General features: G+C 47.6%; 2 protein-coding genes across 8 annotated transcripts in view; one reads left to right on the top strand and one right to left on the bottom strand.

Moving 5' to 3' along the window:
- Positions 1 to 524: 524 nt before the first annotated feature.
- ZBTB26 (zinc finger and BTB domain containing 26) lies at positions 525 to 4,457 on the bottom strand. Of its 6 annotated transcripts, none has more exons than XM_083597368.1 (2): positions 4,304 to 4,457; positions 525 to 1,970 (listed from the first exon to the last, which is right to left on the bottom strand). In XM_083597368.1, the coding sequence occupies exon 2, from the start codon at positions 1,958 to 1,960 to the stop codon at positions 614 to 616; it is 1,347 nt and encodes a 448-aa protein (XP_083453494.1). In that variant the 5' UTR covers positions 1,961 to 1,970; positions 4,304 to 4,457; the 3' UTR covers positions 525 to 613. The 6 variants fall into 6 exon arrangements, with proteins under 6 accessions (XP_083453494.1, XP_083453489.1, XP_083453492.1 ...); XM_083597363.1 differs by lacking the exon at positions 4,304 to 4,457 and adding an exon at positions 3,812 to 3,950; XM_083597366.1 differs by lacking the exon at positions 4,304 to 4,457 and adding an exon at positions 3,807 to 3,930.
- The window catches only part of RABGAP1 (RAB GTPase activating protein 1), a 93,377-nt gene continuing 84,854 nt past the window's right edge, over positions 4,089 to 12,611 (top strand). Inside the window, exon 1 of one of the 2 annotated variants that reach the window (XM_083597240.1) lies at positions 4,089 to 4,276. The gene's annotated coding sequence lies outside the window, so the exon portion shown is untranslated. The remainder of the gene's footprint in view (positions 4,277 to 12,611) is intronic. The other variant, XM_083597241.1, reaches the window with a different exon arrangement.

Below are 12,611 nucleotides of genomic sequence, written 5' to 3' on the forward strand. Positions count from 1 at the left end.
AGGAAAGCGACTTCACTCACAACAGTCAAACAGGTTTAAGGGTGAAAATGGTCAGCTAGAGGGTAAGAAGAACAGAAGGCAAGTATCCAATGTTAAACAATACAGTTTTAAAAAATCACAGATGGACTAACAAATATTAAGAGCTTATAATTATCCAGTGCTTTCTCCCCATAAGAACTCAAGATCCCCCCTCCCCCCCACTAAAAAACATATCTATCACAGGGTGTGTCTGTATTTACTCCTTCAGCCCACAAATCGGTAACTGCTTCCTGGAGGTACAATTCAAGTACCCTTCAGAAAAAGGGGGCCATCCCGTGCTGCCTTACCTAAATATCAAAGGAGGCAGGCTTATGCCTCTGTTCTTTCCACCCTAAGGACAAAGACACTTGGAGTCACCAAACACATCAAACCACTCTAGGGCAGAAGACTTGCTACAATTTTCAGTCCAGCCCCCACAGCTCATCCAGCAGAGCCTCTTAGGCCGATTGTTGTTGTTGTTGTTTAGTCGTTTAGTCGTGTCCAACTCTTCGTGACCAAAGCCCGAAGCAGCTCTTCACGGCTCTTCCTGCCCCAATGCTCATAGAGAGGTGCTCCACCACCCATTTCAATTCGCTCAGGCGCTTTCGCTCCGCAAACTGAGCACTGCCTGCGCCAGTTTCCCGGTGTCCAGCACCTGACTGGCCTCGGCCTGCTGGCAGCCTTTTGAGTCTGTGCCTGAGCTGCAGCTGAAGGAGTCAAAATCCACGGCAATGTCCTGGACATTCCTCTCATTGGCGTTGTCAAAGCTGTTCTTGCCATGGAGCTGCTTGAGGTGCTTCCTAAGGACGGGCTTGTGGGCGAAAACCATGTCACAGTAGTTGCATTTGTGGGGCTTGTCCCCACTGTGCAGGTTGAGATGGTCCTGTAAGGAGCACTTCTGCGAGAAGGTCTTCCCACAGATCTTGCACTGGAAGGGCTTGATGCCTGCATGCACCCGCATGTGCCGGTGCAAGTTGCCCTTCTGTGTGAAGGTCTTGCCGCACAGCAGGCACATGAAAAGCTTGTGCATCTTCAAGTGGTTGGCGTAGTTCTCCAGATGCCGGAAAACACGTGTGCACTTGGGGCACTGGTGGTGCCACTGAAGGCCTTTGTCCACCCCCCGGTTGCTGGTGCCAAACATGTCTTTGGAAGCCATGATGAGGCTGTCTCCCCCCATGTACGAGAGGGTGTAGTTGTGGAGTTGGCCTTGCTCCAGGTCACCAGCTCGGTTCTCCACCGTGGAATTGATGAGGGAGTGCTGAGGCTCTGATGAGTGGAGGCTGTTCTGCTGCTCTGAGGAAATAAACTGGTTCTGGTCCTTCTTGCTTCTGACCTCTGCAACCTCCCCAATGGACTCCACCTTCACAATTTGGATGTCGCTGTCGTCCATGTCCAGGCTGTCTTCAGAGGGTTGGATGCATGGAGAGTCTGGAAGCAAGGAGTCATCTTCCTCCTCCTCCTCCTTACTCCCCAGCCTCGGACACTCGTTTGGCTCTTTTGAAGAGTCAGTCTGCTGAGGCTGCTTCCCCTCCTCCTTGTTTTCAAGCTGATGTTTTGGCCGGATGAATTTCCACAGGGCCTGTGTGCAGCGCTCCACAATGTGGCTCATCTGAAGAAAACTAGCCGCCGTCAGGTAGTTCACCAACTCCATCTCGGGAAACTCCAGGACACCAGTGTAGCAGGACAGAAGCAGCTGCCTCCCAACCTCCGAACTCTGGAGGATGGAGATTTTCACTTCCTTGGAGTCATTCAGCAGGAACTGATCCCTTAGGAAAGGGGAACCAGCAGCAAAGACTATTTTGTGGCCGTGAACCTCAAGGTTGTCTATGTGGACTGTGACATCACAAAACTTCTTCTCTTCCCTCAGCTTGTCCATTTTTTGCAGCATGGAGTCCCCATAGTTGTCAAACTGGAAGTGGAGGCTATCAGTTCTCATGGTCATGTTGATAAACCTGAAAGGGGCAAGTGGATGAATACTGTGAATGCCACAGAAAGAAATAGTTTCAAGACTGTACTAGTTTCTTCCCCTGTAGCTCTCGTAATAATCACATCATCACAATAATTACTGTTTTCTCAGTTTCCCTGCTTGTCCCAAACCCAATATTGCTGAAAGAAGTGACTGGACCATGGAAATCACATTAGCTGTTGGAAAGTACCTCAGAAATTAGGTTATTTGCAGTGCAACCCCGAATGCATTTACTCAGGAATTAAGTCTTACTAAGTTCAGTGGAGCTTACCCTCAGATAAGCGTGCACAGGGCTCCAGCCTTACAAACAAACAAAATGGAAAATAAACTTAATAACTGTGGGGGGTGGGGAGGTGTTTCTGAGCAATCAAAGCAGCACAGATGCACCATCTCATCCTAAACCTACCAATGACATTAAGCACCGAGAAAGACAAAAGCATCAACCTCTTCACTGGATGTTTTCAAAGGGAGGCTGGACAGCCACTTGTCAGGTATTCCTTAGCTGTGATTATTGCACTGCAGGGGGCTGGACTAAATGATCCTAGATGACACAGCTAGTGTGGGATGGTGCTGAGGCCACAGCTCAGAGATAGAGTACCTGCTTTGCACACAGAAGGTACCAGCTGAGCCCACTCCTCCCCAGAAAGATACACAGACGCCTTCTTGAAGGTCACCAGCCCCTGACGTGACTGTACTTTGGCTCTTTCAAATTCAACACTGAGAAGAGAGGATCACTACAGTACCTCACTCACAAACACAAAAGAGCCTGCTGGATAAGGTCAGTGGTCCATCTAGTCCAGCAACTTGTTCTCACAGTGGCCAACCAGATACCAGTGGGAAACCAGGGAGCAGAACATGAGCACAAGAACACTCTCCCCTCCCGTGGTTTCCAGCAGCTAGTATTCAGAAGCATTATCGCCTCCAATCACGGAGGTGGAACAGAGCTATCCTGCTCAGCAGCCATTGACAGTAGCTTATCTCCTCCATGAATTCAGCTAATTCTCTTTAAAAGCTATCCAAATTAGTGGCCATCACTGCCCTGGGGCAAAACACGAGCATAGGAAGAGCCTGCAGGATCAGGCTAGTGGCCAACTCAGTCCAGTGACCTCTCCTCACAGTAGGCAACCCCAAATGCCGAAAAAGGGAAACACGCAAGCAGGATCTGAGCACAAGGGCTGCAGTCTTCCCTCCTATGGTTCCAGCACCTGGCATTCAGGAGTGTTTGCTGTCTCAGACCATGACGCAGAACACAGCCATTGTGGTTGACAGCATTATCTCCTCTGTGAATCCGTCCAGTCCCCTTTTAAAGCCACCCAAGTTAGGGTGAAGAATAGCCCTGCAGGTGAATCAGGTCCAGTGTGTGTGGGGAGGTTATCTAGCGCAGCCTCCGTCCTCACAGCCCCCAACCAGATGCAACCAGATGCTTATTCTAGGAAGCCCAGAAGCAGCGCTGCTGCAGCGGCACAAGAGCAGCTCTCACGTCCACATTAAGCGCGCTGTCAAAACAACCACCACCCTCAAGTCCCACTCCGCGACCCCCACGTCCCCACTCCCTCCTTTTAGTCAAACCACGCCTCTCAACCTCCAGCTGCATTTACGGAGCAGAAAAACGGCGGCAGCGGCAGACCGCTGTCATGAATGCGGAGGGCGATGGTCGGCTGGGCTCCGCCTCGTAACGCCCCCCACCCCCACCCGCAATCGGAGCACTCCTGAGGTGGGACAACCTCCGCCGGGTCTAGTGGCCGCGAGTTCCACCAGCCAACGGCTGGGACAGGAGCAAGCGGGGAGGATCGCCGGCCCCCCCACAGACCCCCAGCCTCACCCCACCTCCTCTCCGCCTCCCCCAGGCGGCGCAGCCACGGGGCTGGCCCGAGGGGCGCGGGAAGGACCGCGCGGCCAGCGGAGCTCCTCCGCCACCTCCTCCGCCACCTCCTCCTCCTCCGCCACCGGAAGCTTGAATCCCCGCAACCCCCCCCCCCGCAGCCCCACTTCCGGCGCCGCTTCTTTCTTTTCCGAGAGGAGAGGGATAGACGGGTTGCTAAGGAAGAGGACGGGACGGGGGGCGGGACCGGAAGCCCTGGGAGCCGGAAGTGGCCGGGCGCCCGTCTTCCGGCCGAGCCCCGGTCACGTGAGGGCGGGAGGCGGGGAAGGAGGCGGAGGCGGGGGGCGGGATCGAGGTTGCGAGGCGGCCTGACTGAGGCCCGGCGGCGGCGGCGGCGGCTGCGCTGCTGCTGCTGCTCCTGCTCCTCCTCTTCCCGCTGCCCGGGGAGGCAGACGGAGGCCTTCGAGAGGGTAAGCCGGGCGCCGCCCCGCCCGTACCTGAGCGGGGCTGTGGGGCGGGAGGGCGCTGGCCGCCCCTGAGAGGATCCGGGGCTGGGCCGGCCGGGGGGGCGGCGGCAGGGAGGGAGGGAGGGAGAAGCAGCCGCCGCCCTCGCCCTCGGGCGCCTCAGCCCCGGGAGGGTCGGCGCTCCTCTGTGTGGAAACAGCGGTTGGCCGGGCGCTTAGCCCTCCCTGGTCTCGGGGATCGCGGGGTGGGTGGGGCTGGGGGCCGGCTCTCCATTATTTATTATTATGGGTAGCTATGACATGTATGTATCGTCCTACATCCGTTAATCCCAGGGCGGTTGACAGCATGAAAATGAAAGGTTAAAGCACAAAATGCGTAATGACAAGAACAAAACAGACCAGTAAACCTACCCCCCCCGCCCCAATTCCCACAAACCCCTTTCCAAGGATATATATAGGATGTCAGTAAGCTCAAGGCCTGGTTGAAGAAGGGTTGCCATCCGCCCCCCCCCCGCACCTAAAGGTGTATAATGATGCTGCCAGGGAGTTTATGGGAGAGCATCCCATAAACGGGGAGCCACCACAGAAAAGGACCGTTCTGGTGTTGCCACCACCCTCCGGACCTCTCACAGCAGAGGGACAAGAAGAAGGGCCTCGGGTGGCGATTGCAGGGTTTGGGTTGGTTCATTTGGCCCATGCATAACACTTACAAACGTTTGTCATGTCAGCCCTTGGTCACATTTTCTCCACAACCCCAATGAGGATTCCTGCTGCTGGAGTGTAACAAAATTTTTCTTATATTACTTATTTTAACAATAATTCATCTTTGTATAGTTGCTTTTTTATGGATCTTCTCAGTAGATACCCGTATAAATGTAGACATTCATATTATTATTTTGCACCCCCTCGGCTCACCTTCCTATGCAGCGGAACCACCCGCACCTAAATCCTGTGCTGGTAACTCCTATCATTCTTAACCACATTGCTGGGTGGGGCTGATGGGAGTTGGTGTACAGCAATTTGTGGAGGACACCAGGTTCTGCATTCCTGACATAAAAGCTACTGCTGTTGTCATGATAATGCTCTCTTGGAGCGGGCACACAAAGAAGGGCCTCATAATTTGGTATACAAATGATGTTAAATAAAAATAAATTATTTGCAATTGTGTTGGGGTGCTGCTGTTGCTCTTGCCAACACCTGGTGTTGCTTTGGTGTTGCATATCCTCTGTGCTGTCTCACCATTCCCAAAGACTCCAGCATGATGGAGAGTATTGCACGAGAAGTGGTGAGGCCCAAGTTCAAATCCCCTTTCAGTCATAAAACACAGTGGGCAACCTTGGGCCAGTTGTTCTCTTTCTCATCCTGACCTACTTCACAGGATTGTTGTGAGCATAAAAGCAGGGGGAGGGGAGTAGGCCCCTGTTTGCTGCCTTGAGGAGCGTCTCCACCCCCATCGTTCTGCCCGGACGCTGAGGTCCAGCGCCGAGGGCCTTCTGGCGGTTCCCTCATTGCGAGAAGCAAAGCTACAGGGAACCAGGCAGAGGGCCTTCTTGGTAGTGGCGCCCGCCCTGTGGAACGCCCTTCCAGCAGATGTCAAAGCGATAAACAACTACCTGACATTCAGAAGACATCTTAAGGTTCAGGGAAGTTTTTAACGTGTGATATTTTACTGTATTTTTGGTTTCTATGGAAGCCGCCCAGAGTGGCTGGGGAGGCCCAGCCAGATGGGCGGGGTATAAATAATAAATTATTATTATTATTATTATTATTATTATTATTATTATTATTATTATTGAGCTCCTTGGAGGAAAGGTGAAAGTTAAATTTACTGAATAAACTGGGTTGTTGTTTTTGTTGTTATTGATGATATTGAAAATAATAATCATGACACAGTATTATTAGCAGTGATAACAATATAGTGGCTGTTTGTGTTGTGTTTCCACTAAAAAGTACCTGAGACAAGTGCAGTAAAATTTCTGTAGCTGCCTTTCTTTGTCTCAGGCAATATTTTGGTGTCCATGGTATGAGCCTTCACATGTTTTGGGTTAATAGTCCACAGATCAGCCCTGTAAGTTATGCTGGTTTGAGTAGCTCTGCAGTGTAAGTATGTGTATTGTGGGAAAGACTGAGAGAAAAGTAGCGTTCATAAAGGTAGCCAGTGATGCTGCAGCTGAGGTTTTAATTGCGGGCCTCTTTCAGTACAGTGGAACCTTGAGTTGCGGATGTAATCTGTCCTGGAGGCACATCCGCAACTCGAAGCGTTCGTATCCAGAAGTGCAACGTCTGTGCAAAGGGCAATTTAGTGCTTCTGCACATGTGCAAAGCGCGATTTAGCGCTTCTGCACATGCACAAGCAGCAAAACCCGGAAGTGACCATTCTGGTATAACCGGATTGCAGTGGGATGCAACTTGAAAAGACGTAACCTGAAGCGGACGCAACATGAGGTATGACTGTACAGTAACATCTCTGTATGTGTCATATGCATAAAAGCCCTGAGATGTTGGCTGGTACTGACTACTCATGTAATGGTGAGTTGATAGCTTGAGCTCTTAACTCATTGATCTTCTCAGCTCAGCCCCTCATTCTGTACCTTGATTGAGGGGAACCATGGAAGTTAGAAGATTTGGGCTGCTGACCTAGTGTTGTCCCAAATGGAGGAGGATTGCAGAACTTTGCCAGATCCTTAGGAAAGGCTGACTGAAAAAATATTTATCTTGGATTTTGTATTTATTTATGTAATAAAATTTACACACTGCTTTAAAAGCTTCAAAGTGGTTTACAAAAGATAAAATAGTACACTCGTACCTTGCTTCTCGAATGGCTTAGTTGCCGAACAAATTGGCTCCCGAATGCTGCAAACCCGGAAGTAAGTGTTCTGGTTGGCAGACGTTTTTCGGAAGCCGAATGTCTGATGCAGCTTCCGCTTGAGTGCAGGAAGCTCCTGCAGCCAATCGGAAGCCGTGCCTTGGTTTTTGAATGGTTTCAGGAGTCAAATGGACTCCTGGAATGGATTAAGTTCGAAAACCAAGACCACTGTAAAATCAAGAAAAATTTACAACCCCACTTCAAAACATACAAAAGTTAGAATACTAAAGCAAATTAAAATCACCTCAACATTCTAGGCATCTGGGTGGGCTTTTCTAAACAGGAATGTTTTTAGTAGATTCCAGAAAGAGTACAGTGAAGATGTCTGCTTTATCTCAGTATGCAGGGAGTTTCAAAGTGTAGGTTGCCGTGTTTTTCTCTTGTAGGTGAAGACAGGTGAATAGGGAGGTTCTTGAGACGGTTTTCCTTCGTGGTGGTTTGATGTCAACATCTATGGTATTGTTTGCCAACCTGGTAGCCTCCACATGTTTTGGATTGCAATTCCCATCAGTCCCAGTCATTGTGGCCATGCAGGCTGGGACTGAAGTGAGTTACAGCCCAAAACATCTGGAGGGCAGCAGGTTGACAAAGACTGGCCCGTGTAGTCTGGTTTCATGCCCCACTCTCTCTGTTTCTTGGCCCTTCTCCTTTCAGCTACATGGGAGTCCATAAAATTTATCTGAAGGTGTTTTAGAGCTGATCTGCTTCAAATGAAACAACACCATGATGGTAGCCAGGTCTGTGGGATGAAGCACTCATGCTTGCTTCTATAGTTAATGTAGGGTGTTCGCTTACAAAGCTAGGATGGGGTGGAGAGGTGTGTGTGTGTTGCTGGGCTGTTGACAATCTGATTGCTGTAGGAGGGAGAAGTGAAGCTGCAAGGGTATGTGCACCCCAGAAGTGCCTGGGCTGTGTTAGGAATACAAGTGTTAGGAATACAAAGGCTTTATCCATGCAAGTGTGTGTGAGGGGATAAACTTAGCCAGCACAGGATTAGTACTGGTTTGGCAACAATATTGTGTGGTTGGGGAAAGAACGAGGTTTTTCTGACTTTTACAAGAGGGAGTGGTAAAAAACAGTAAACTTGTTGTCTTTTATTCCTGTATATATCTGATTTGGCATTTGGTGTTTGTTTTAGAAGAAGTTTTAAGAGAGGAACTGAACTGGAATTAGAACAGTGCACATACACAAGACGCACACTGCAAAGGCATGGCGGGGAGGGAGAATGAAAATCAGTTGACACCACAGCCATCTGCCTGCCACTGCCCCACCCCCTGAGGCATTTGTTATGCTGGCTTAGTTGGATGAGCATGTTATGCTTAGAATTACCTGATTGCAGGCTGTAACTCCTTTGATAAAGGACTGGGAGTGTTTGTGTAGCTTGAGCACCAGCTTCTTGGTCCCACAATACAGTGCACATAACTAAGAGTGCTACAGCATAATACTGGAAAGAAATTGGTTGTAATGTCAGGGAGAGGCAGAACTCATGGACCACAATCCAGCCAAACCCAAGCATTTTAGACTTGCATTTTTTTTCAGTGGAGGAGTTAAGCACAATGACCAGTCTGTCCCCAGTGAGATCAAGGGGACATAAAAGTGCTCAACTTTGGCCTTGTTATATGCCTGCCTGCTTGCTTGCTCACCCCCATTGCAAAATCTTTTAAAAAGGGTGTGTTTAATGTGGTTTTCAAAGGTTAACAAAAGAACAGGGAAATTCTAGAATATTTGACATTTCACAATGGTTCAAGAAATTGCAAAAAAACTAGAAACAGACTGTGCAACTAAAGAAGAATAAAAGGGAGGTTGGATATTTGGTCTTGTTGGTAGATGAAGTATGAAAGCAAATGTGTATACACTGATGTGTCTCAGGAGCTCTATGTCTGTTGGTATGCATTGAAACTGATTGCTTTTTGAAGTTCATACAAAAGAAGGCTTTGACAGTTTTCAGCATAGTCTGATGATCACTAATTCCTTAGACCACAGTTTCCCAAATTTGGGTTTCCAGCTGTTTTTGGACCACAACTCCCACCATCACTAGCTAGCAGGATCAACAGTCAGGGATGATGGGAACTGTAGTCCAAAAAGTCTGGGGACTGAAGTTTGGGAAGCCCTGCCTTAGATTATTGAAAGCTTCAACTGTGACCCAGAGTTTCTGAGAAGCAATTGGCATCCAGAGAATGACTATTTATTTATAATACTTGTATCCTGTTTTATAGCCTTGAGTGAAGGTTATAAAAAACAAATAAATGTAATGTAATGTTGCTTTCTCCTGATTTATGCCCCAGATAGTCTTCAGCAGTGTGTGTCAATGAAATTCTTGTATCACTGTTTTGAAGTGGCCTGCCCTGGGAAATACTTTTAGTTTGAAACACCAACCAGAGAGTCCAAAGAGTTGTCAATTTTTTTTAGGTCCGTCTCTGGAGCGGAGCCTGCAGTTCATCATCATTGGTTTATTTGTATGCAGTTTTTCCACAGTGGTCCTCAAAGTGGCTCACAACATAACAAATGAACAATAATTATCATAACTAAAAGAAACCCATTAAGAACAATTAAGGGACAACTATAATATTAATGAACACAAAAAATCAAGCCATACAGAAGTGCTGTAAACAACCTAACCTAATTTAGCATCTTAAAACTAAACAAGAAAGAACTTCAAGCTTTTCCTGCCAGGTGTTGTTGGGCTATAACTCCCACCTTCCCTGGGTAGCATACCTGTGGGGGTTGCAGTCCAAAATCATCTGGAGTCCACCAGGTTTGGAAAGGGTGCCATATATAGTGTGCATATATAGTTATATATATTGCTATGTATTGAGTTATGTAGTGCTACAACCCATTAGGACGTTGCGGTTCTCATTCCCTGCTGAAACCAAATGGAATCTTAGTAGTTGAACAGAATTGTAAGGTCTTCAGGACAGGGACCTATAATCTTTGTTGCACTCAAGCAGAGGTAGCCAGTTTGTTCCCTCCAGAAGTTGGTGGACTACGTTTCTAATAATCCACGACTATTGGACATGCTGATAGGAGTTGTGGTCCACAAAATCTGGAAGGTACCACATTGGTTAGCCCTGCTATGCACGTATGTGGAACTGTATAAATAAATGGCAACAATGATGATCACACACCCCTCTCCCAGAAAACCTGCTCGTTTTATTGTCATATATGAAGGTTATATCCAAATATTGTCTCCCATGTATTTTCTGCTTCTCAACATGAGGCTTAGAATACACATTAAGAAGAGAATGTCAAATTCTCTGGGATCTTTGACTGCCACCATATTTTTCACTGGCCACTATCTTCTGTTGCCCATGACACTGTTGTGGCCATGTAGTGACTCCCCCCCAACAAAAAAAGTTGGAAGAGAGCCTAATAGTAGCACTTGGGCTACTTATTAATCCTCAAGATTTTAAGATTAAAGTCTAATTGGTCTGAATGCCCGTATTTGTGCTTAGTTTCCCATTGAGTCAGCCTTGTATTTATATGCTCCCTTTGAGACAGCACAGGGCTTTATACAGGTGGGTAAGTGGACTAGCAGAGGAAAGATGAGGTGTTAAGCCCCTCTTTACATCTAGCATGGCAAGCAAGAAGGCGAGAAGCCCCCTTTCTCCACATCCAGCAGAGAAATGCAAGAGGGATGTTCTTCCTTCTTGGGCAGTCTCTAGCCAGCTAGTAAATTAAATAAATATCTTGCCTATTATGAAGAGTATTTCAAGCTGGCTTACAGTAGAATCCATTGAAAATACAAAGATAAAATAATAAATCCAGCAGCGTTTCAAGGCTCCGTTTAACTAGAATAGTTCTGACAAGTGGCTGGTGTACTTGATAGCAAAGGCCTCGGTAAACAGGTACGGTAAGTTTTCAGCATGTGCCAAAAACTGCATGATCACTTTTTGTTGTTGTTTACTTACAAGACTGGATAGGGAAATCTGAATTTCTCTCCTGGGTGGCTGAAGCATGCCATTTCCTCTTTCAAAATGACTTGCAAATGTTTTGGGGAGCTGAATTCTTAGCACAGAATCTTTGTGTGTTTGTGGCTTCTCAGATTGAGTGGTGGATCCTCTTTCTTGTTCAGCAAGAAATGTTTATTCTCCAGCTGAAGGGTGATTGGGCAATGTGAAAAGCAAACTTTTATTTTTATTTTTCATTTAATAAAAAAAAGATGCTTTACTGCTTCTTTGGGGTGCCACTTTTCTCGGATAAGAATGAACGAAACTATTGTGCTGATTACTCACATTGAAGGATGGCTGCAACTGTGCTGGGTCAGACTTTACTGCTGGGTTGAAGAGGCATTATATTTCTATGGTATATGCAAAAAATGTTAGGCCTACTTTTGAAGCTGAAATTTATTGGTATTGGCACAGAAGATGACCTGTCCCAAAGATGGTAACTACCTGTGGAAACAATGACCTGTCTTGCCAGCTGTTGAGAAAATAAACTTGTTGAGGGAGAGAGCCTTGGTGGGCCAAACGCTGTCTGTCCTTTTGTATTCTCCCTTTAAAGGAGGACTCAGAAAAATCTTTGAATCAAGATCTCTGGCCTGGATTTTAATAGATGGAATGCTGTTGTTGGATATTATGCCTTCTGACAGATTGCTGGTCCTGCCAATGTGGTACATCTCAAATTGTCAAGGAACCAGTTTTTATTCCTCCTTTATCTAGCTGCTGAAATCAGAAAATCTGCCTGGGGAGAGGAATTAAAAACCTCAAAAGCAGGAACCTTTGGAGAAGGCAGCGTTCCATAGTCTTATCTGGCCGGCTGCTTCTGGCTGCTTGCTTCTTTTGCGGTCTCCAAAGAGCTTGGGAGAAATCCCAAGCTTCAAGGGGTATAAAAATAATTTGGTATCACCAGCTTCTTCTTGCTGATGCAGTGCTATGAAATCTAGACCTCTGTGTTTGTTATTTATTGGAAGGGGCACAGGAAGGGTGTTTTTCTTGAGAAGCCCTCCTTTCTTTGGGGTGCAGCTATCTGAGGGTGCAAGATCGTGTGGGTGGATGTTTGCCCTAGTTTTGAACTTGTGTCAGCCTCCAGAAATTATTCTAAGGAACAACTGCTGTATTTGGTTCAGCTCTCTTGGTTTGGATTAGCTGCAAGTCTGTTATCAGTAAGGTAGCTGGAGTGTTGAGTACAGTGGTACCTCGGGATGCAAACGGGATTCTTTCCAGAGTCCCGTTCGCATCCTGAAGCAAACGTAACAAGTGACGGTGCATCTGTGCGTGCGCAGGTTGCATTTTGCCGCTTCCACGCGTGCGCGTGACGTCATTTTGAGCGTCTGCGCGAGCGGCGAAACCCGGAAGTAATGTGTTTTGTTACTTCCAGGTTGCCGCGGAGCGCAACTCGAACATGCTCAACCTGAGGTATGACTGTACAATAGTACCTCTGGTCACATACTTAGTTTGTTCCGGAGGTCCGTTCTTAACCTGAAACTGTTCTTAACCTGAGGTACCACTTTAGCTAATGGGGCCTCCCGCTGCCACT

This window comes from Podarcis filfolensis (genome assembly GCF_964270895.1).
Source record: "Podarcis filfolensis genome assembly, chromosome: Z".
Classification (NCBI taxonomy): Eukaryota; Metazoa; Chordata; class Lepidosauria; order Squamata; family Lacertidae; genus Podarcis; species Podarcis filfolensis.